The sequence below is a fragment of the Lissotriton vulgaris genome, chromosome 1_1 (assembly GCF_964263255.1).
Source record: "Lissotriton vulgaris chromosome 1_1, aLisVul1.2, whole genome shotgun sequence".
Lineage (NCBI taxonomy): Eukaryota > Metazoa > Chordata > Amphibia > Caudata > Salamandridae > Lissotriton > Lissotriton vulgaris.
In genome coordinates, this window is record NC_141685.1 from 2,101,933,539 (window position 1) to 2,101,957,183 (window position 23,645).

The window sequence follows — 23,645 nt, forward strand, 5'->3', positions numbered from 1 at the left end:
TCGTCCTTGAAGAAAGGAGCTAATCCACGACAGAGCGGAACCGCCCAGTCCAGTCTGCTCCAATCGATCTAAAAGTATCCTGTGGGACACCGTATCGAAAGCGGCGGATAGGTCGAGGAGGACCAACATGGCCTCCTCTCCCATATCCACACACTCTCGAATGGTCTCAGAGACTTCCAAAAGCGCTGTTTCCGTACTAAAACCAGTGCGGAAACCTGATTGGGAATCATGAAGTAAAGAATTGGTCTCCAGATATTCCGCGAGCTGAAGTTGAACGGCCTTTTCTAAGACCTTCGCTGGTTTAGGAAGGAGGAAGATGGGGCGGTAATTGCAAAATTGCGTAGGGTCCGCATCCGTCTTCTTCAAGATGGGAACTAAAATGGCTTCCTTCCAGGCAGTAGGAAATTGGCCCAGATGTAATGAGGCGTTCCAGATAGAGATGAGTGGCTCTATCAAAAGGGGAGCTAAGTCACTCATAATCTTAGGGGGGGCCGGGTCTAAGGGAGAACCCGATTTGCACTGTATGAGCAGTTTAAGTGCAGAGTCTGTGGTAAGGTCCTTGAAAGCTATCAGGGATGATACGGTGTCATTCCTGTTTTTGACAGGGGAAGGGGATTGTGCAGGTGTAGGGACCGATGGAAAGGAGGAGGAGATTTTCTCAATTTTATCTTAAAAATAATCTGATAGGCCATTACATAGAGTCTGACTGGATAGGTTATTGGGTGTCATGGCGGGAGGCTTGACAAAGTCTTTGACAATATTAAACAAAGTTTATGCCGAGTTATCTGCGTTTTTGATTTGTGAGGCTAATGTTTTTAATCCACCAATGCAACAAACATGGCTTATTGCGCAAAGTCTGAATAAAGAAGTGCCCACATCCTCTACATGGTGACTTTTTAATTTACCTATTCAACAGGATTACTTGTTTCAAAGTAGTGAGGTTACTTTTTCTACACTTAAATGCTTTCCAGTACATTTTCTTGGCCTGTGTAGCACATAAAGCACAGCATAAGTAAAAACCATTTCAGTTACCCGAAGCCAAATCTGGCATATAGTCGTCCACCTTGTATTCATCGTCACTGACATCTTTTAGTATCTTCCTTTGATCAGATAAAGCTTTGGATGCTGCTGGTCTCCGGCAGCGAGTGCCCAGGTCATGGTCTTTAAAATCTGTGATTGTATCCAACTCTGCGGAGCAAAGGGTTACACAGTGGGTTAAACATAAAATCTCCCAACTAATAATTCTACAAAGCAAGATACTTACACATGTTCTTTTTTTATCACCTCAGTCTTAACTATCAAGAGGTAGCGGACAACTGATATGGTTGGGTCTTCAATCCAAATTTGACAATAAAGTGCAGCACTGTCAATTCTTAACTACAGTCAATGTGCCAATTGCATGTAAGCAAAGATCTGCAGAAGTGTATGTTCTTTTTTAATATCAACTTCTTCGGGTATTTTTGATTCCATATGGTTGCTTTTATGCTACCACAAAGCAGGCTGTGGCTCTGAATATTATCTGGTTGTACTGGTGAATACTTGGTGGATATGTTGAGTGGGATGTTTTTGAGTCTGTTGCTGTGCAAGATATTCGTAGTGTATGATTAGAACGTGCTTGTGTGAGCTGTTTTAGTCAAGGTTGGAATGTTCTATAAAGGGGTCAGTGGAGTGTAGAAATGGAATTTTGTGAAAAGGAGTTTGTGTACATAGCTTGGTACTCTGCTAATAAACCTTAGTTCAAGACTGCAACATCTCTCCATCAGTTTGCAGTCTAAATTCAAGCAACAAGTCAAAATGTTCTTTCGTCTCAGCAGATGCCACACATTCAGGCATCCTAGCATTGATATTCACAGACATTTGCATGAACAGTACTGATACGATGGAACTGGACTAGTTATAACTAAGAGTGTCATTTGGAGTTTGGTCACAATGCAGAACCACTGTAAATTAGCTGCTGCCCCGCCCAACCCAATCAAATTAGTGGTACCCCGCCTTAGTAAGAAATGAGGGGTAACTTCCAGGTATCCGATGACGGAGAAACAGAAGACCCTGCTGGATGAAACCTTCGAGGGGCAGCCCATCTACCTCAAAGTGGCTAGAGTGTGATCATCAGAAGGCCCATCCAGTTTACTGGTAAGGCATGGTGGACACCTGCAGGAAAATGTAAACAGTGTCCCAGATGTACAGGAAGAAAACTACATAGGCAGGCATGGCATTTGAGTTTGTATTTAAAAAATAAACCCCCGCTTCATATGCGTTTGGTTCTGAAATACATCAAGGCATGATGAGCATGCCACCTAGATTGCCTGACTGGACGCTCAGCATACATTTTCCCCAAAATTGCTCCTGCCTTATCTGCAGGAATAATTGCTTTATAAAGAATCAACATGGTTCAGGGCTATTGTGAAGCCAATCAGGAGAGGGTATCCAGCACATCATGCTTGTAAAAAGCATGTGGAACCACCAGGGTTCCAATTCAATGGAACATGTCAAAGGACTGACTCAGTAAAGCTATATGACGCTTTTTGGATTTTTAGACGAAGGAATGGCATTTAATAGGACAAATCAGGCACTACCAGACACATGTTGTTTTCTCAACTCTATTGCAATAGCTTGCAAGTAAGCGCAAGTAACAACTCCTTGCTACAGACATTATAATATATGTAAAAAGCCACCAGCAATTGGGGTGAAGAAAGTCAGATGGATTGGCTGTTAGAGGGATGTTTAAAGATGGGACTCTGATTTCAGGACTACTTAGGCATTAATAATTATGGTGATAATTCTAACACTATTTGTAATTGTATTTATATAGCCCCTGACGAGGCGGTGAAGCACTTTTTGGTGAGTAGCACGCTACTACAGACCCCAAAGGATTAGTGGTGGATCAGTAAAGGGAAATATAAGTTGTTAATTTGATCTATGGACATGCGAGTCTGTTAATTTGATTGGATAAATAAAGTTGGGAAAGAGGAGGGGAGAGTCTAAATAGTGTTTTTTGGAAGTTGATTTAAGTTAGATGAGATTTGGGATAAGTCAAAGGAGGGATAGAGGAAGGAAGAGTCTAGATAGGGTTGTTATGGAGATCATAGTAGTAAAATGAGGTTTTAACTGAGTCTTTAAGAGGGATACAAAAAGAAATAGAGTCTAGGAAATTGTATTTTGGAGATCATAGTAGTAGAATGAGGTTCGTGTTAAGTCAAATAGGGATATAGCAGTGAAGAGTCTAGAAAGGGTTATGGTAGTGATCATAGTAGTAGAATAAGGTTTAGTGAGAGTCAAGGAGAGATAGAGCAGGGAAGAGTCAAGAAAGAATCTTAGGGAGATAATAGTAGTAGGTTTGGGCTGAGTCAAAGAGAGGAGGTAGAGAATATATTGAGAGAGCTATAGGATAAGACAGAGAAGTGCATTGGAGGGAGTTTAAGGCTTTTTTTCTGTCTTTCTAAAGTTGGAGTAAAGTAATAAATATATAGATACATAACTACATAGAAAGGGTATACATTTATAAGGTAAAATAAGGAGATAAAAAAATTGAATTACATACAATTCTATATGTGCATGTATGGACAGACTTAAAATCAGACTTTCAGGTGTTGCTATAAGTAAAGCTAATTTGTGTATTTTTATAATTTTTTAAAAATATTATACGTATTTATACTTAGGCCTATTTATATTTTATCTTCAATATTTCAATAGGCAAGCACTTTTTGATACAATTGGTATGATCATATTAGATATTGAGATAAATAAACAACATAAACAGAGACCCATTAGTGTCTAATCAAATAACTTAAATGAAAACTATGCAGGGACCTATATACATATATATTTATCTATATTTTTTACGATAAGTGGTATATACATTTGTTAAGCAAACCTAAAGATTATCTATGTATTTTTAAGTAGTGTATATATTTGTACAAATAAATGCACACATCTAAATACAAAAATATAATCAAATTATACATATTTAAATGCACAGGCATATTCTGTACATTTGTGATTGAGTGGAGCAGTCTTGTAGGAAAGAGCCAACTCTTGAGTGATCTTCTGAAATAAGATAATTTTCCTTGGCTCTTATGTTTGGAGGTAATGAATTCCAGTTTGACTGCTTGAGCAAAGAAAGATGTGCCGCAAAAGTGATCACCATTTGCCATCCTCTGTCTTGGTAAAAGTTTTCAGTGTTCAACTGCCTTCTCTTGTTCCTCTCTGACTCGGATTTCGCTCTTTCTCTCCTCATAATACTCTTTGACTTTCCTTTATAGTTACTCTTTGTTAGATTTGGGGGTCTCTAGTTGGCACAGGTAGGCACTTGTGACAAATAGGGACCCTCTCGTCTAGTCAGGACAAGCGGATTACACTCCTAAAATAACCCCTGCTCACCCTCTAGGTTGCGTGGTGCGAGCAGTCAAGGCTTACTTCAGAGGCGATGTAAGTTAAGCAGTTGTGACCACATACAGTAACCCAGTGACAACACTACAAATGGACACCACACAGGTTTTATCTAAAAAATAAGTAGACTTTATATAGAGTTACCACAAGACCATAAACGACAAAAAACACACTATGATTAATTTAAGATGGTAGATTTAAGCTTAGTTCAGTTAAGTTCAGTTCTTAGATGCGACACTCTGCGGCAATGTACCTTAGGTTGCGTTGCGCTTCCACGACAAGCAATGTAGCAGCGATGGGAAAATCGGCAAAGTTCAGATACAAAGAACTAAAGACGTGAAGATCTTCCAGATGCGGCACGCTTCTCGGGGATGCAAGAAGTCCTCGGTTCGATGCGTGGACTGCAGCGGTGACACCCTTACGATGCGACGGCAACAGCTCCAGCGGCGACGCTCTTCTCCCACGATGCGTGAATCTTCCGCTCGATGAGACAACTACAGCGGCGACATCCAAGATGCGACGGCAGCAGATCCGAGGGCGACGCACTTCTCGGGGATGCGAAGTGCTCTTGGCAGATGCGGTGAAATGAGACAGTTCCAGCGGTGACAACCCTCCTTCGGAGTTGCGACGGCAGGCACAGCGACTGCGGCACGCTTCGACCTTGTTGCGAGATTCTTCGCCTGATGCGGTGCAGTGCGAAAACTACAGAGGTGACACCCTCCTTCTTCGGAGTTGCGACGGCAGCAGCAGCGACGGCGACACACTTCCTGTTTGTTGCGGCACGCTACTCTCCGATGTGGTGCAGTGCGACAGTTCCAGCGGCAACACCCTCCTTCGGAATTGCGACGGGAGGCACAGCAACGGCGACACGCTTCCTCTCGTTGGGTTGCGCTTCCAGCTCCTTGTGACACACAGTTCCTCAGAAGGCCCAAAACCGCTGCAGGCACTTCCAAAAGAACTCTGGGGAGCTGGGGGTGAAGTCTGTTGTCCCTGAGACTTCAGCAGGAGGCAAGCTCTTTTCCCAGCCCTTGGAGATCCTTCACAAGTTGAAAGCAAAGTACACAAAGTTCCTTTCTCCTTCCTTTGGCAGTAAGGCAACCACTGCAGGCCAATCCCCCAAGCAGCATTCAGCTTGGGAATAGTCTCTCTTCAGTTTCCTCTCCTCAGTAAAGGTTTCTTCTTGTAGTCTAAAGAGATCTAATTTCAAGGGATCAGGGTCCCAATATTTATACCCCAAAATCGTTTGTTCTCTGAGGGGAGAGGAACCTTTGCCCAGTCAAAACCAGTTCTGAGGCACTCTGTTTACCAGACTTCTCCTTTCCTTTCACAGTGCAGGGCATGCACATCAGAAGCCCCACAGGAGGTGGATCCAGCAATGTGAAAGGCAAGTACAGTTCTGGAGCACTTTGTTTACAGGACTCCTTCTCTTCTTTCAGTGTGCAGGGCATAAACATCAGCCTCTCCCCAGGGGGTGGAGCCAGCATTGTGGAAGGCAGGCATAGCCCTAATCAAGGTTCAGGTGCAACTCCTCCCTCCCATCTAGATGCAGCCTGTCTCCAGGAATTCCCCAGCCCTGTCACTCACAAAACCAGACATAGGAATACACAACCTAGCAGAGGCAGGTTTGAATGGTTAGACAAGCAAATACATACTTTCTAAAAGTGGTATTTGCAAACACAGAATATTAAAATAAACTTGACTAAAAGATGTATTTTATTGTTCTGAGTTCAGGCATACTAAATTCGAATTTCTACCATGTTCTCTGAGACAGTTAGGATTATAAAATGTAATAACTCTAACAGCCCATTCTGGCCTATGGAGAACAGGTAGCCTTGCAAAAGTGAAAAACGAAAATGGCTGTAATTCACTATTAGGACATGCCACACACATCAGGGCTTGCCCTACCTTATACTTACAATGCACCCTGCCCTTGGGCTGTAGTGTAGTTCCTATATTTCCAATAGGCTCTGCGCATTGGAATAACATAAACAGCAGTGTAGACGTAGGACTGAGGTCATCTAGGTCTCTACTGACTATGTTAGACTTAATTAGTTTTGCCAGCTAGCTCAGAGGTCACTAGAAACTTTCTTGAATGAAAGGGGGGGGGGGGTTAACTTCCCTGATTCAGACAAGAAGGGATTAGCTTCTGACAACCATATAACATGACAACTTTGCTCCCCCGGAATAAGGAGTATATCTCCAGAGTCGTGTGAAAACAATAGACAGCTATTTCACTCAGTCAATCGTGCATGCTTAATTTCACCAGAGTGCAGAGAAATAGAGAGACGGGCGTTTTCAATAAAAGGTGTTATTTTATTGATCAGTCTTCTTTCTCATGCAAGAGAAATGAATTGCCACAATTGCAATACTTATCATGAAGTAAAGTGCGTACAGTAAAAGAAGTAGTATGAAATAATACTGTAAAAGCATTGATATGGTTTCTTAGCCATATGATACTTTAAAATGGATAAAATATTTACATACATAAAAACATTGACTAACAAACTCAACTGGTGCTTCTAAGATACGCCTACCCCGGTGTACCTGACCTAAGCCTAATACGTGGGAAGGAGTAAGTAAGTTGCAGTTTTAAGTTAAGTTGGTTTTTGCCAAGAATCTGAATCAAGAATTCTCTTTAAGGTTTTAATCTGCTCCGTACCTTGGTTATAGAATGAAGGAGGTCTTGTATCGCGTTCTCAGGACTCGATCTCCCAGTAACCCGCAAGGGTGACTGGAAACACCGGAGCTGGATTTCTCGGCGTGAGAAAAGGCAGCTTCTTTCCCGGTGTGTCAAATGGAGGGATGGCTTCCTTCGGCTCTCGCATCAGCTGGGCTTCGGGCAAGTAGAACGTCGCTCTGTGTGTTGCTTAAGGCAAGTGTTGGTATATTTATACCTGGAAGGTGCCGTGTTTGACGTAAGGTTGGACATAAGACGTCACTAAGGATTGTCACTAAGAACTGGCAGTTCTTCAGTACTCTCAGGAGTTCTATGACAAATCAAAACAAAAGCAGGGGGATTCCCAGGCTGCTGGAGGTTTGGTTTGTTTAAAGAACGTGTTGTACTTTCTAGGAGTCTAGAGAAGTAGCCTTGCCGTATTTGGACTGCTTGGGCTATGGCTAAATATGGATATGATTCTTATGCCTTTATAAGGACATGATTTATTATAACCATATAAGGGCATAAATCTGGAATATTTAATTTGGGTCCTAGATACATTCACAACACCCACTCCACGTATAATGTCCATTATTACTAAATACTAAGCAATATATAAACATATAGGTATGCATGTGTTTTCCAGCCCACCCCAAAATACAATGGATGCATTTCAAATGGTATAGATACACGAAAATGAGTATTATACTGTACGCTTTCAAGCAGAGTTATCATTCAGGAAATGCAAATATAAATATCGGCTGAATGAATTGCGAAAATTACATTTATGAAATGGCTCTGAATACAGAAAAAAGGTTGAGACCATTTCATCACATAATTATACAAGATTGTACATGTGCTAGAGGCTGATTCAAAATATTGTCTCTAAAAATAGAAGTTCTGTTCTCTAAGAATAGTTCTACTTTAAGCAGAGTACCATGTGCCAAAAAATGCAAATATTTTGGAAATTTGGGAAAAATAATTTCGCTCTCGGGAAGGGAGAAAAAAAATAGTTACACTGTTTTTTTAGAGTTCTGTTTATCACAACTGAAGGCCAAATTCAGAGTTCATGGAACACTGTGAGCTCGCTATTTCAAATATTATTCTCGTTGTTAGGGGAGAACATTACTTCAGATATGCCAGCAAAAAATGCGTTTACAACAGTAAGTGAAAGTTGGGCCAACTCCGAAAAGGTGGAAATAGTGCATATGTGCGATGGATTGCCATCATCGATGTCAGGATCAGCAATGTTCATTGAAGGTTGTACCTGTGTGGTGCCGCTTTCATCTCGTACTTCACCGCCACCTAATCGTAATGGTGAAGTCTCAACGAATGCCGTCATCAGAATAGGTAGCCGCTGGGGACAACACGTTGCAGGAGTCATTACCGGACAAAGCAAAGCATCGATATCCATTGGTACTGCTGATGGTAGTGTAAGACAAACGTCCAGACGTCCAACACGCATTCTTCTCCGCATAGCAGACATCGAAGCACAGGTAAGATGCAATTTTGCCAAATTGGTCTGAATGAAAGAAACCAGGTAGTATTTAGATCTCTTAGCCGGGCCATTCCGAGGACTTTAGTGATACGTTCTCGGTATCGTATTGCTAGGATCATTTCTTCCATCATTGCCAGAGTTTTGTCTGTGACTTGGCTTGCCATATGGGAGCAGAAGGAACAAAAATAAAATTCCTGCTACGAGTCCCAAAATAAGAGGCAGGCCACCGAAGAGCTAATGCACAAAATTCGGGAAGATGCCAAGAACTTCTTCGAAGGGTGTTAGCAGTCCCGTAAAAATTGTCTTAAATACATGTGCGATGCCACTGGTATCGGACATGTTTAAGATTTGACTTAACATTTCTACGAAAGGCACGGGGCAATTTGTCGATAACAGGGTATGTATCTCTGCCGCTGTCCTTGCAACTTGCAGGTCATACGTTTCTTTGGACGAGGTTAAAGGCACAGTTGTCTGTAAAAGAATAGACTTCATTCTGCTTAAAATATCAATTCGAATAGAATAGATATTCACATAAGGCCATATTGCCGCCTCCATGTCTGGATTGCTGTTTGGATACAATACTTGCATACAGCAACTTACCCTAGATGTTACAGTTACGAGATAGGTTTTTCCTGGCACCATGCCACAGCAGCTGTGGTCACTTATTAGATCGTAGCTATTGTTGGAAAGTTGTCTGAAAAACGGCTCTATCTGTGTAGTAGGGGTGCCGTGAAGAGGACATGAAAGGTTGTTTGACGACCCTTCGCAGGCTCCATGCAAGTTAATGCCTTGACACAGGAGTGTACCGCTTAGTGATTTTTTACAATTGTTACCACTAAGAAATACCTCTTTTTTCCCTTTACTGTAACATTTGTGTGTATAAGGTAAATTCCAGGTCGACTTGATGTATCCTTTACCCAACCTTTCATTCAGGCCTGCTGGTATATATTTTTGGCAGTATTGAAACTGAAAAGTTGTTATCGGGATTGTAATGGTGCCATGTATTATTCAATGACAGGTCTTTCTGACATTGTCAATGGTAATCTCTCGAGTTTTTCAATGCTCAGTATCGTATAGTCTGCTCCTTTTTGTGCCAAACTGATTTGCTTATCCGTAAGGTTAAAGATAGAAAAGAATGACGTTGTGTTGATTAAATGATGGCACATAGCCTGAACGCAGGTTTTGCAACGTCCAGCCTAACTGTACAATAGAACATAATTGTGACTGACCATGTTGTAACATTAGCAAGTCCTGCTCTATTATATCAATAGCAGATGATACAATGCTCTCCAGTGAATAAATTCTGGAGTTGTTAACCCATTGTCCACTACAGAAAGTGATTTTTCCAAATTAATACGATTAATTTCTCGTATTTTTTCTACAGTTTCAATTTGTTTTAATTTCCAAGCTTCATTGTAAGCTGCGTATATACCGGCGTATATGAAACGTTCTTGACGCTGTTTGCGAGGTCCCATTATGAAATCTCGCAACTCAGCACCTTCTTTAAGTAAAGTTAAGTGTTGCTTAATTTCGGGAAGTGTGGATTTCTGTAGCCATTCAAGGCATAGTTTTCCTACACTATATGTTGTAACTATCCCTGGATGTTGTCTCTGGGAATATCTTGGGTCTGGCCTATTCTGTTTGAACCCCTGTATTTTGTTCAGGAATCTATCTTGACAGTTATTTGTGTTTGTGGGCCAGATCAACCATTTGTTCCAATTAGGAATTGTTCTGTTTTGTATTAAAATATAGGACACGACTAACCCCTCATCTGTAGTGGTCTTTCTATCAGGCATAGGCTTTGGTATAGACGGGTTGTTTAAATCTTTTATCTTGGCTAAACCAAGACATGTTGTTTGTTGAATGGTATCATTCAGGAATAATATTTGTTCTGGGATCATGCAGGCTCTAAACAATGCTTCTAGATCTTGTACCTGCCATTCTTTTGTACCCCAGATGGTTTTTGTTTCAATGTTGTTTTTCCAAAATTCAAAACCAAATGTAGACATTTTATCACAAACTTTTTCAGAATAAATCAATTTAGTATGTCAACATGTTTTTCATTCCTGTCTTATTTAACATTTTGAAATAAAACGTTTCTGGATCCGTGTAATTAAACCCTGAAAAGTATGGGAATTTTTCATAAAATGTTTTTGAACTGCCTATTGGCGGAGTTGGACAATGTTCCAACTGATTATAACTGAAAATGTTTCTAGGATTTGCAGACTTATGCAGATAGTGATGACCATAATGGTTGTAACAGTACATTTCTTCATAATTCGATGAACCCTGTAAATAATCATGTTCTGTAAATTTAGCTGACATTTCTAAATCCGACATCATATTATTAATGTTTTAAAATTCCCAATCATCAGAGAAAGTACTAGGTGATACAAAGTCACTTAAAGAAATCTTGAATTGATGTGAATATTTCAAGAGCTCTACCGGTCCAAAAATGTCATACTCAGTTCTGTCCCATGCTATACCACCAGGTATAGGCTTTGCTGTGATGTTCACTGATGTGAGAGGATCTGTGTGGTTTCAGGACCAAGTGGATGTTCTGACTTGCTGTGTCCATTGTACTATATTTTCCATCAATAAATCTACCCAAAATTAAAACTAAGATGAGCCAGAGGAGGAGGAAAAGTAAGCCTAACACAATCCATAGTTCAATCCAAGGGGAAATCAGATATGTTTCTTTCAGTTGATGAAAGAGCTTTGTCATTTTCTTTTTGAAAGTTTTTGTTGCTGGCTTGTCTCCATGTTCACTAGAATCATCGGAAAAGTAATCAAAGTTGATAAAGTAGCCAGATGCAGTTCTGTCAATTGGTGGGATAGCTTCCGGATTTCCATTGATCTTTGCATTTTCTTTTGTTACATTGGTATAGTCCGAGTCTACATCGTTGTAGACTGGTGTTTCTTGATGAACTGTTGCAATTTGGGTTTCAAGAGGCACAAGTTCCATGGCTTTGTTCCATAGTCCTTTTTTATTCACTGAAGGTTTATCGAAAGTGATTAGTCTCTCAGTTTGAACCTCTTGGATTGTAGCAAGATTTGGTCTTCTGCTACTTCTTGGGAGTCCACTGGGCCTGCTACTTATTATGGGCCACATGGTTGTGGTTTCACCAGGTCGATTGATAGAACTCAGTTCTCCTTTTTACCAGCAAGGGGCGGTAGTACTACTGATCTTGTTCCACTGATAGCTAAGACAGGTACTGCTTTTCTGTAAGAAGGCCAAATTCCTTCTTCACCGCGGTCTTTTCTCTGATCAGATCCCTAATCTTTGGAATCCAGACAGGTTTTGCTGGGACAGGTGGTTCTTCAGTGGTTGTTGGCTTAAACTTTATGTTACTTAGACTTTTTCTTGTTTCATTCAAGTCCTGTAAAACAGCCAAACGATCTTTGATATCAAAGGTTTTTTCTTCTACCACTGAAGTTTGACAATCTAAATCCTGGATTTTCATTCTAGTGCCGAACAATAGTTTGTATGGAGTGAAACCCTTTAGAGAATTTCTTGGCAGATTGTTAAGACTACGTTGGACACTTGTTAGATGTTTGACCCACCTATCACCCGAAACTAATACGCTCGCTGTTATAAATTGCTTTATGTCACGTTTTTTTCTTTCCACTACCGCATTTCCCTCAGGATGGAAGGGAGAAGAGTACCGCAAGGCAATGCCCATGCTAGTCATGGCCTCTTTGTAAGCTTGAGAGCTAAACGCAGGACCCTGGTCAGAGTGTAGCATGCCAATTGCGTATGTGCTGATAAAGACTTGGAAATCTTTTATAACAGTTCTGGCGTCAGCCGAGCGCTGGGGCCACATCCAAATGAATCTCGTGCAGGAATCCACTGCAACCATGATATATTTATAGTTGCCATCCCTTTGTAAGGGACCACTGTGGTCTAGGTAAACACATGCTAATGGTTTATCTGGGTTTAGAAGGGGCGTCTGTGCTGGTTGTTTCACTGTTGATATTTTCATTCTTTGGCATATTTCACATTCTAGAACATAGTTCCTAGTTTGTTTTCTCATGCGTGGGCACCAATATCTCTGTTTTAATAATGATACTGTGGTGGAAATACCAGCGTGTGTAGAAGCGAGCCCTTCGTGTGCTGCTAAAATTAGTCCTAACCTGTGTTCCATGTTTGGAATTGCCCTATCCCCCACTCCAGGGATTCGAGCAAAAGGAACATTATTTGCATCAGTTATGTATGAGTACTTTACTGGAAAGCCTTTCGGGAGTGTTTTTCTATCATCTTTTACTGAAGCACTGACAGCTTGCATTATATCGCTGTCTATTTTTGTTTTTGACCGTGTGATAGCAGCTACGGAAGCCGTTTGCACAGCTGCCTTCGCTGCTTCATCAGCCAATGAATTCCCCGCAACGTGAACGCCATAACGTTGATGACTCAGTGTATGTATCACGTGAGTCTTTTGTAGTTCTTTCTGTAAAAGAACTACTTGTTCCCAAAGCGTTTTATGCTTGATTGTGCCACCTTTTGCATCTTTGAAGCCGTTTTGAACCCAGTTCTGCAAGTATTCATTGTAAGACTTAACGCAGTAATATGAATCACACACTATTAGTGTGGGGAATTTGCGATCTGTATTTTCAAGCGCCATCTTAAAAGCCAGTAGTTCAGCTCGCTGAGCTGTAAATCTCCTAGAGATTGAGTTTTAGTGACCAGTGGTCTAAATTTTCATTCGTGCTAACGACCTTTAACAATCGCGCGCGCAGCACTATATGCTTGTTTAACCCCAACTGCGGGTTGTGCTGATCCGTCTGTATATATTATACAGCCGTTATGTTCTAGAGGCAGGATTTCGGTCAGCAGAGGGCATTCATATTCATATTGGAGAAATTCTTGTGTTTTTAAATTAGGATCAAATTCGTATACTACGTCTGGTGCAAGAGAATTAACCCACTGTATCCATCTCGGATGTAAAGCTTTAGCATTTGGAATGCTTGCTCTTGTTACTGCTTCTAGGGCAGGTATTGGTGTAACGATTATTATTCGTTTACCTTGAGCTAGGGCTCTTTCTTTTGCTACAGCAGTTTGAACCGCAGTCAGAATTTTTTCAGTAGAATTGAATTTCATTTCAGCTTGTGCGTAATAGTGTGATTTATATGCTATTGGTACCGTTTCTCCCTCATTAGAGGTCAGGTATGTGAATCCGCATCTTCCTGGGATGACTCGGATTACAAGGTTGCGATCGTTTGCGTGTGTTTGCAGTTTTGTTTAAGTTAACATGTCTGTCTGTAATGATCTTAAAATTTCTGTGCGTTTCTGAGTCCAATTAATTGGTTTGAAATCAGGTTTTATTAATTCGTAGAGAGGTTTGACCCTCTCTGCATAATTTAGAATGTATGTTCTTCCGAAATTCAGGAAACCTAGTATTGATTGTAAATTCTTCAGCGTTTTTGGTGCTTGGAGTACTGCAGATTTCTCTAAGAAATTGTCTGCTAGGCTTTTGCCTTCACCTGATCATTCATATCCTAAAAATAGGACTGTTAGATGGGCTATTCTTGACTTTTTAAAGTTGAATTTGTAACCTTCAGATGCGAACCCAAGTATTATGGTGTTCACTCTTTTCAAGTGAGTCTCCAGGTCATCGTCTGTAAGATAGATGTCATCGACATAAGATAATGCCTCATCATCATATATTTATAGTAATTCTGTTACCCTTGCTGAGAATAATCCTGGGCTATTCTTGAATCCCTGTGGTAGTCGACAGGATTGTTTTTGCGACCCCATTGTTGAGAAAGCGGTCAAATACCTGCTTTCAGGTGCAATGTTTTGACAGAAGAATACATTAGAGATACCTAATGTCGTTTTATATTTTTTGCGCATGATGTTGTTCATTAGTGCTGCACTTTGTGAGTTTTGGGCTGCAAATGTTTTGCAGCAGGAGTTTAGATGTCTGTAGTCCAAAACTAGACGATATGAATCGTCTGGCTTGGAGACAGGAAACAAAAGAGTGTTCATTTGTGAGGTGCATGTTTCAATCACCCCTTGATATTCAAGTTGATCTAAGATCTCCCTGACTTGCTTTTTAGCTTCTTGTTTAACTGGGTACTGCCTTTGTGCAGTAGGTTGACTTTTTAACTGGATTTTGTGGGGAGGAGAATCCTCATCCCATCCTACATGATTTTTATATAAAGCAGGAGCTTGGGCCACTGCCCTTTTTCTTGCAAATGTGTATTTTTTATGAATTGGGATATGATTTGAGAAGGCAGGCATAATCATTTCTTCGCCATGAGGGCACTCCCTGACAAACTCTGGTGGCCAATCTTTTTCAGCTAACAGGATATCATAGCCTTTAGATAGATTCTCCCAAAAGAGACCTTTTATTTTCCTAGTTTTATCTCCCTCTATACGTAATGTTATTTCATATAGTTTATGGGGCACGCTAACTCGCGTGTCTGCTGTTTCCACTTGAATGTATTAATTCGTGTCCACTGTCTCCAGAAGATATCAGGATCTTGCGAGCTATGGTCACTTCTGCTGCGCTGTCTAGCATTGTCTGGGCCCACTCTCCGTTTTTCAGTTGTGTCCTCAGGATTCTCGGCATGTTTAATTTTAATACTTGCTACCTTCTTTCTGGGAAATTGTAATTTTTTACTTTGATGAGCAGGTTCCTTGTCTTTGGACTTGACGTGCTCTTCCTTGTGTTCTGACCGTCCTCTTCTTTCCGATTTCTGTGAGGAAGTCTGAAAAGATCGAGAGGGATGTGTATCAATATCTTGATATCTGTCAGGTTTTCTTAATTTATCCCTATCTCTAAGGTTATATCTTTTTTCAGAGGGTTCCCTTTGGGGAGACTTGTTTCCTTGGTCCGGAGATCTATTTCTCCGTTGAGGAGACCTTCCTCTGGTTTTAAACTGTTTTTCTCTGGGAGTGGATTGTTTATTACCCTCCCAACTCTTTTTTGGAGTGTTGAGATTATTTTTAATACAGGTTTTTTCCGGATTTTCAATTAGTTTTTTTAGTCGGTAGGTTGTACCGTCAAGTGTTAATTGAACTAAATCTCTGTATGCGTTTGTTAATTCTTTTATTTTAACCAAGAGTTCTTCGTTTGACATTTTTTCAATGTCTGGATGTGGTGTGTAGCTGGCTAGAACCGGCCATGTGGCTCCTGGTCTACCTAGTGGACCGAGCCAGGTAATGTGATTTTGATGTTTTAGGGCGCCATTAAACCAGAGCAGGTGCTCTTGGTATGTTAGTGGAATTTCAACTTCCGCGAAAGGAGAGTATTCCTCTGGAGCTTCTGCTATTTTGTAGTAGTGGAACTCATGTGTTACAGCATGTGCTGATGGAAAATTTATCCAGGAATAGAATACCTCTGTCTGCCGAAATTCATGTGCCTCTACCACAAATACTACTGTACCACCTCTTGATGTTATTCCATTTTCTATGAGTTTTATAGTTATGGTTTTTCTTATATTGACCGGGATGTTGATAGCATCCGGGTCGTTATCTCGGACAAGTGTGTCGTCCGCCACGAGTTGAGCTGCTAGTCTAGCTCTTTCCTTTTCGTCCTCACTGTCTGACATTTTTACTGACAGAGTTTGCAGAGCAAGTTTTGAGGAAACAAAGATTAGGTGCACAATATTTTAGAACACTGTATCCTTCAACGTTGACTAAACCAAAACTAATACATAGGAATCTCTTCCTACTAAGTTCCGGCGGATATTAACCTTTCACCCACTCCAGACGTCTATTGGAGTTTTTACGGGAAAAAGGGGTCTGTGTGAAAAGCACGACTGAGTTACTCTAGTATCTTGCGTTAGATTATCGCCTTACCAAACGTTGGGCGCCATGTAGTGTAGTTCCTATATTCCCAATAGGCTCTGCACATTGGAATAACAAATACAGCAGTGTAGATGTAGGACTGAGGTCATCTAGGTCTCTACTGACTATGTTAGACTTAATTCGTTTTGCCAGCTAGCTCAGAGGTCACTAGAAACTTTCTCGAATGAACAGGGAGGGGTTAACTTCCCTGATTCAGACAAGAAGGGATTAGCTTCTGACAACCATATAACATGACAAATTTGCTCCCCCAGAATATGGAGTATATCTCCAGAGTCGTGTGAAAACAATAGACAGCTATTTCACTCAGTCAATCGTGCATGCTTAATTTCACCAGAGCGCAGAGAAATAGAGAGACAGGCGTTTTCAATAAAAGGTGTTATTTTATTCAGCAGTCTTGTTTCTCATGCAAGAGAAATGAATTGCCACAATTTCAATACTTATCATGAAGTAAAGTGCGTACAGTAAAAAGAGTATTATGAAATAATACTGTAAAAGCATTGATATGGTTTCTTAGCCATATGATACTTTAAAATGGATAAAATATTTACATACATAAAAACATTGACTAACAAACTCAACTGGTGCTTCTAAGATACGCCTACCCCGGTGTACCTGACCTAAGCCTAATACGTGGGAAGGAGTAAGTAAGTTGCAGTTTTAAGTTAAGTTGGTTTTTGCCAAGGATCTGAATCAAGAATTCTCTTTAAGGTTTTAATCAGCTACGTACCTTGGTTATAGAATGAAGGAGGTCTTGTATCGCGTTCTCAGGACTCGATCTCCCAGTAACCCGCAAGGGTGACTGGAAACACCGGAGCTGAATTTCTCGGCGTGAGAAAAGGCAGCTTCTTTCCCGGTGTGTCAAAGGGAGGGATGGCTTCCCTTCGGCTCTCGCATCAGCTGGGCTTCGGGCAAGTAGAACGTCGCTCTGCTCCCAACCACTGTGTGTTGCTTAAGGCAAGTGTTGGTATATTTATACCTGGAAGGTGCCGTGTTTGACCTAAGGTTGGACATAAGACGTCACTAAGGACTGTCACTAAGAACTGGCAGTTCTTCAGGACTCTCAGGAGTTCTATGACAAATCAAAACAAAAGCAGGGGGATTCCCAGGCTGCTGGAGGTTTGGTTTGTTTAAAGAACGCGTTGTACTTTCTAGGAGTCTAGGGAAGTAGCCTTGCTGTATTTGGACTGCATGGGCTATGACTAAATATGGATATGATTCTTATGCCTTTATAAGGACATGATTTATTATAACCATATAAGGGCATAAATCTGGAATATTTAATTAGGGTCCTAGATACATTCACAACAGGGCCTACTATAGGGGTGACTGATATGAAGAAAAGGGAAGGTGTAGGGACTGGGAAGTGGGTGCAGATGCCAAGTCAGCATGACAGTACCAGACTGCACGCATACTCTGCAATGGCAGACCTTAGACACATTTTACAAGGCTGCTTCTGTGGGTGGCACAACCAGTGCTGCAGGCCCACCAGCAGCATTTGGATTACACGCCCTGGCACACTTAGTGCACTAGACTAGGGTCTGACAAGTAAACCAAATAGCCAAACATGGAACCACTGATTAATACATCAATTTACAATAGGGACAACTTGCACTCTATAGCAGTGGCACAGTGCCCAAAGCATCTAACACCAGCAAAAATACATGAGGCAACAGCAAAAATGTAAGGGAGACCCACGCCAATGTTGCCAGGTCTAACACTCTTCCACATCGCTCTTTCCCTCCCAGTCACCATCTCTTTGACCTACATCTCTTGAGCTTCTCCCTCCTCCACCTAACACTTTTGCTTCTTTCTGTACATTTGTTTTTCTTCCCTTTTGTTTTCTGCAGCCGTAGCCCTCCCTGCATGTTCCTTTAATCTGTTACTCCTCAGGTTGTCTCTATACCCCTTTGTCCCACCCACTCCTTCAAATACACATTATCCTCTCTCTCTCTCTCCCCCCCTCTCCCTCTCGCTCCCTCTTGCTCTCTCTCTCACTCTCCCCCTCCTCACTGAGCGCCACTCCGGTTCCCCTCTCGTTTGCTCCCATGCGTAAGTGCTCCTCTGACCTATTTTTCAAGGTATACAAGATGACATGCACACCCATTACACACATACATAGCACTAAACACATGACGTACCTTCCAGCAGCTGTTCATCTGCCAGGGGTGAGTTGTAGTTGGGGGCAGGGCATCTAGATGAGGTGACGGCTTTGTTTTTTTTAATGTATAGAATCAAGGAGACGTTCATGTCAAGTCTGATCTATGACAGTTTGTGCAACAATGAACCCGGGCTTCTATTTTAAACACACTTTGCTTGTTAATACACCGCTATTGTGCAAGATAGGTTAGTTGGTTAATGGAGTATTCTGCACGCTAAAGCCACCTGTGGCGCCGATAAAACGTTTTAAAAAGTCTATTTTCTTGCGGGTCAGTGGTCATGAGGTTTTATAAGCAGAAAAATGCCTTCCTTTCAAAGTTTTCCTCGCAGTTATACACCCTTGTGGTTTTACCTTCCTCAGACCTTGCTTCCCCCACTTTGGCTACGTGAAAACCAATGTTTATATTGGGCGTCCTGGTTTGTACATTCCCAAAATAGTAGAGCGCTGTTGCAGTAAACACTTGAAAAAAGCTTCGGTTTTGGCTCTTTCATAACAAAGCCCACCCTTTACTACATTTTCCAGCACACCTGTGTGGTTTCTGTGAAAGAGTTAGTGATATTCCAACTATGTCACCACCCGTCCCTATCAGTTGTAAATAAAATGTGTTGATCATATCGAAATAGGACTCGGTTTACCGACCTCAGAAAAATGTTAGTTTGAGTTGGTCTTGTCAGAATTTAAGCTTGTGATCTGCAGGTGGCATCTGAAAGTTTTTACCTTAGTGAGCCATTTGAGAAGAAAACAGTTAGTGTGTATTTATGAGGTAGGCGTGCAGAGCATAATTTGTGCCCGTGGTTTTCGAGCACTTAATTGTCAGCACCAGTGCTTGTGACATTCTGCCACAAGGTGGGGCTGTCTGGCAATTGTAGAGGTGACCACAACATCAGTTGATTATTAATTCGATATATGTTAAAAATTACTATAACCTGCCGCCCAAGCCTTTCCTATGGCTTTGGGGTCCTGAAAAATTCCTAATTGTCACACTTGTAGGAGTGTGAAGGTTAGTAGTAATGTTGGTACTGTCATCGGCAGCGCTGGCAGGGGAATGTGCGGTGCAAGCTGCAGTAGCCTCCTGGCAAGAGCCCTGGCACTTATTATTATTTTTTGATGTTGACAAATTAAGCACTGTGGGCGTGTTGTGTGTGTTGGGGGTGGGGCTGTAGTTCTGACATTCTGTTTAGGGTTTATTCTATTAGCCTTCAATAGTTTACGGGAACAGGGTGTTTTGGCTTCCAGCCAGTTCTCTGATTATAAATTAGCCTGACTGACGACTGTCTTCTACATCGCAGCGATGCTTCGTTGTATTACGGTCACTGGCCAAAGACGGGCTCAGCCCTTGATGGGCATGCAGCAGTTACAATGGGCCGGTGATCTTGATTGCAAAAACAAACTTGCCCGCCTATACCTAGGGTCACTGGAATTGTGCAATTGTTCAGCGAGGCGATTTTCGCATAGTTATATATTTGCCACATATTCCATCATCTACCGCATAATCTGCAGATTGTAACAACAAATATTTTTTCTAGCTCAAACGGTTCAAAAGTTACAAAAAATGTGACAACACGTGTTGCTGCAAAGTGAAAGGCCCTTTGCAAAACAGGACTGGTCCTCTTTCTGTTGCATATTGCTATGTTTGGATGTTAAACTGGTACTAATGGGGCACCACAAATACCCACTGAGTGTTACCAAGTTAAAATAAGATAAGATAATGAAGTAATACTATTACAAAATGTGCTGCATTATTTATGCCTCATAATTTGCCTTTTCTTGCTGCATAAGTTACTCAACCATGCCACGTAATTTGGCCCTTTCCTGCCACATAATTCCAGTGGCCCTTTCTACACCTCGTCAAGATCACCTTATCTACCTCTAAATAGCCTGCCTGCCATCAATGTATATTGTGCCTTTACACTCCAACACCATTACTTTCTTTATATTGTAACCTGCTTCAATTCCCCTAATCCTTATCCTTGTAGTGTCCTGACCCTAAACTTTACCTTAAAACTTCCCCTTGCCTAACTAACCCTTATCGTTACCATAAACCCTGTTTTTACTTCATTCCTTATACTTTCCTGTATAAGCATTTCCATTGCTCTTACTGCTGCTAAATGTATACCTTTAACCGAACTGCACATCTATTTTTACACTGAACTTAAACCTTTCCCATAGCCTTATCCTTTACATTATCCATAATCATTGCTCAAACCCTAAACCCTGACACTCTAAATGTATCCCTTAGTTTAAACTGCACTTTAAGCATATTCCTTTCCCTTGCCCTAATCCCCTCCTTTTTCCTTACCCTTTGCATTACTCTACCACAGCTTAAATCTATCCCTTACTGTTACTACTTCCCTTATAATATACCGACTTGCTTACCTTATTTTAGCCGTGTCACTGATCATGACAAGTAAATGGTGTCTGGGTACAGGTTTTTGACGTGGTGAAGTTGATAATGCGATGGTATGCTGAGACAATGTAGGCAAAGCAGGAGGTCTACCTGTCGTCAGGATGCGTTTTGTATACTTGCAATCGCAGTAACTGTGATGCCAAAAGTTGTAACCGCTAGTAAGAGTCGGTCTCTTTTGTGTGCTCCAAGTAACCTTCGCAAAACCGCCCTCCACTCTTTTGTTAAAAAATGACTCCCTGGCTAAACTTCCTGCGAGGTCAATTTTTCAAGGTAGACCGAAAAAAACACCGATTTAACAACCCTAATGTCGCTGACTTGGTTCTTGCTTGCTGATGGTGTAGATTTTACACTGTTGCACTGCTGTTAGGCTGTGTCAGCAGCAGCACATCACTTTCACACTAGTAGAAGCCTCATGTCAAATTATTTTCTAAATTCTGGGGTTCAAGTGAGTTCCATGTCAACGTATTGTACTAACCACACCCTCAACAAGTCCCCTTTCCCACACCAGCTGCTTATAACAAATGTATATATCTTCCTTACCGTACTCTGGTGTGCCTGCCCTCTGCAGAAGTCTAGCCATTGCCGACTGTCAATGTACATATATATTTTAAATGCGCTATTATTAACCTGATGCCAGTAAAAAGTGCATATTCCATAGGGTGACCAGACACTCCGGATTTGCTGGGACAGTCTAGTTTTCACCGGCTGTTCTGGCACATTTCTGCCACTTTGGCTCATGTCCCAGTTTTCAGAGCGTGTCAACTGAAAACAATGGGAGGCAGGTTTGTATGTGTTCTAAAGCAGGGCTAGCTATCAGCTACTAATACAAAGCAATTTAATTAACAGCTATGATAATGGCTTTAACATTTTTATTTTATTTATTCCCTTAGTGCCTCGTTGCGTGTGCTTCTATGTTGACGTGCGCTGTCATTGTTCTCTTCGGTTGATGTAAAGTTGGAGCCCTTCTATTTTTGGGAAATGCCCTATTTTTGGATTTAAAAATTGTGTCAGCCTAGCTCTCACTTACTGTAACTTAACTGTTTGTTGTGTAACATTTTTCTTCAAACCTGTGGGTATTGTCCACCTGTTGATATTGTGCCGAATGTTATTATGTTACCCTTTTTCTGCAAGGCGCTTTGTTATTTTTGGGGTTCAAAACATACTGGAAAAAAAGCCTGGGTCGAAAACCTGGCATTTTTTTTCTAGTTTCACTGGTGGATGGCACATAAATTCCCCTGTGGAGGAAAAAAACGGTGTTTCATTCTGTAATGCAGAGGCCTCAACAATGCTGAAAATGGTACTGCCCTATTTTTTGGTACCAGTAAAAAACAAGCATTTGCAATGCAATAGGTCTCGCATTTGTGAGAGTTTAAGCAATTGGCATTGAAAATAACAATGCTTTTTATTTATGTTTTAAAAATCCACAAGTAAATAAAGGGCATTGACATTTACAATGCCAATAGCTCAAACTCTAGTAAATGCGAGACCTATTACAGTGCAAATGCTTGTGTTAAATGACACCGGGGTATGTCATAATGGGATATCAAGTGACATCTCGGAATCTCATAATGCTCTCCCTGTTTATTGCCAGTGAGGGCGCTAAGAGAATAGGAAACTGGACAGGATGCGCAACTCGGTGCACTGTCTTAAAAGCCACCGGTATTTTATATACAAAAAGAAACAGCGAAAACACCAACTCAACCTTTCAGTGCCTCCGTGTTTTTAATATTAAATAAACACGGTGGCAAAGCTATTTATCTACTAAATCATGATCGAATCTGAGTCAGCCAATCAGATCCTGGCCGCGCCATCTTTTTTATTGGGCACTCACCTATCAAGTGGTACCCATTAGTGATTACCACCATTTTATTATGAAACAGCACATCATTTCTTAGTTGTTTTCACTCAGAGTTAATTTATATCCACATAAAGTGAGTCCCACTCATATTTCTACAAAGTTTAGAAACAAAATGTATTTTTCAAAGGAACCATTAGAGCAGTGTCCCAATATTACTCTCCTCTACATTATCGGTCGTACTGAGTCTGCAACACCAGGGGCAGTATTTAGATATCTGATCAATTTCACATTTTTATATTATTAACATGTAAACAATAAAACCAATTTTGGAGCTCTAGTGAGATAGACTATATGTTTAGGAATCACCATTTCCGCACATTATACAGAGCCCCATTGGGTCATCGTTCTATAAAATATGGCACCAGTCAAACGTCCAATAATTTAGAAACTGAAATGAAATTACAAAGGCTGCCTAAAATTCATCTCTATCGCCACTTCAAACAGGTCATTCTTAGATTCTTTGACAGACACCAAATTTCAGGGCACACTAGCTTATTATCTCATGGGATCCAATGGTAAAAATGTTTTTTCTTAAGTACAATTACGAGGCTGAAATCTACTGCAATAGGATAGCTTTTATTCTAGTTTAGGTCAATCAACGTTCTCTAGTAAGTACTGGGTGGTTTAATGAAGCTTTTAATCTAAATTACACCACAGTTGCAAACTAGTGTAAGCAGCATACAGAGTGCATCACAGCTAATGAAGTAATCAATTTTAAGTTCTTTCTACACTTTACTCTTCAAAAATCGATTGCTCTGTCAGCACCACACGGAGACATACTACATTCTGTGCATATGAAAATCAATATTGTTTCTCTGTTGCTCAACATCAGAAACATAAAAGGTGTAGGAAGTAATGCCTGCAAA

General features: G+C 41.0%; 1 protein-coding gene across 1 annotated transcript in view; it reads right to left on the reverse strand.

The window, feature by feature from the left end:
- RAD51AP1 (RAD51 associated protein 1) overlaps positions 1 to 23,645 on the reverse strand; it is a 260,233-nt gene that overhangs the window by 102,670 nt on the left and 133,918 nt on the right. Inside the window, exon 8 of the mRNA XM_086921308.1 lies at positions 1,033 to 1,188. Within this exon, the coding sequence (XP_086777434.1) occupies positions 1,033 to 1,188 (156 nt within the window). The remainder of the gene's footprint in view (positions 1 to 1,032; positions 1,189 to 23,645) is intronic.